This window comes from Apaloderma vittatum, unplaced genomic scaffold (genome assembly GCF_000703405.1).
Source record: "Apaloderma vittatum isolate BGI_N311 unplaced genomic scaffold, ASM70340v1 scaffold19355, whole genome shotgun sequence".
Taxonomy (NCBI): Eukaryota; Metazoa; Chordata; class Aves; order Trogoniformes; family Trogonidae; genus Apaloderma; species Apaloderma vittatum.
The window spans coordinates 6,303-6,888 of NW_009719016.1; the positions used below are offsets into that span (position 1 = coordinate 6,303).

General features: G+C 60.2%; 1 protein-coding gene across 1 annotated transcript in view; it reads left to right on the top strand.

Moving 5' to 3' along the window:
* ATP13A1 (ATPase type 13A1) overlaps window positions 1-586 on the top strand; it is a gene marked incomplete at its 5' end in the record, with an annotated part of 10,053 nt that overhangs the window by 6,297 nt on the left and 3,170 nt on the right. The window contains 2 exons of the mRNA XM_009870478.1: window positions 1-94; window positions 270-331. The exon at window positions 1-94 is cut by the window's left edge and continues 7 nt beyond it. Of these exons, the coding sequence (XP_009868780.1) occupies window positions 1-94; window positions 270-331 (156 nt within the window). The remainder of the gene's footprint in view (window positions 95-269; window positions 332-586) is intronic.

A 586-nucleotide genomic window follows, 5' to 3' on the forward strand; every position in this document is an offset into this window, starting at 1 on the left:
GGAGACAATCCGCTCACCGCCTGCCACGTGGCGCGGGAGCTCCACTTTCTGCAGAGGGAGCACACCCTCGTTCTGCAGCCTCCTGCAAGCAAAGGTAACCTTTCCTCACAGGAAAACGTTGTGGGGTTTGGAGGACGACGGCCAAAGCCTGGCTGAGTTGTAGCGGAGGCGGCCACGTGCCGCTGCTCGATGCTGATAAGGGAAAAGATTCAATTTTCCCTCTTCTCTGGCTTGGAGCACCATGTGAGCCTCACAGGTTCCTCTGCCAGCTTCCAAAACCGAGCTGCCTGAGCGCCAAAAGAACAAAAAAAACGGCGGCTCCAAGGCCTCTGTGCGGTGTGGCTTCGGGGGGAGCCAAGAGCCACGTTTCTGCCCACAGGGAAGGGGTGTCCATGGGGAAAAATCTAGATGAGAGGTGCGTTTGTCGCTGTTCGACACGCAGAGAGGGGCTGCAGCCACCCTGGCTGGCGTCCGGAGGGGCCCTGGGAGCATTTCTCATAGACCAGCACCTCCAGCACGCTCACATCAAGCTCGTGCTTCTCTTCCCAGGCTCCAGCTGGCAGTGGCGGGCGTTCCACCGGGCCGG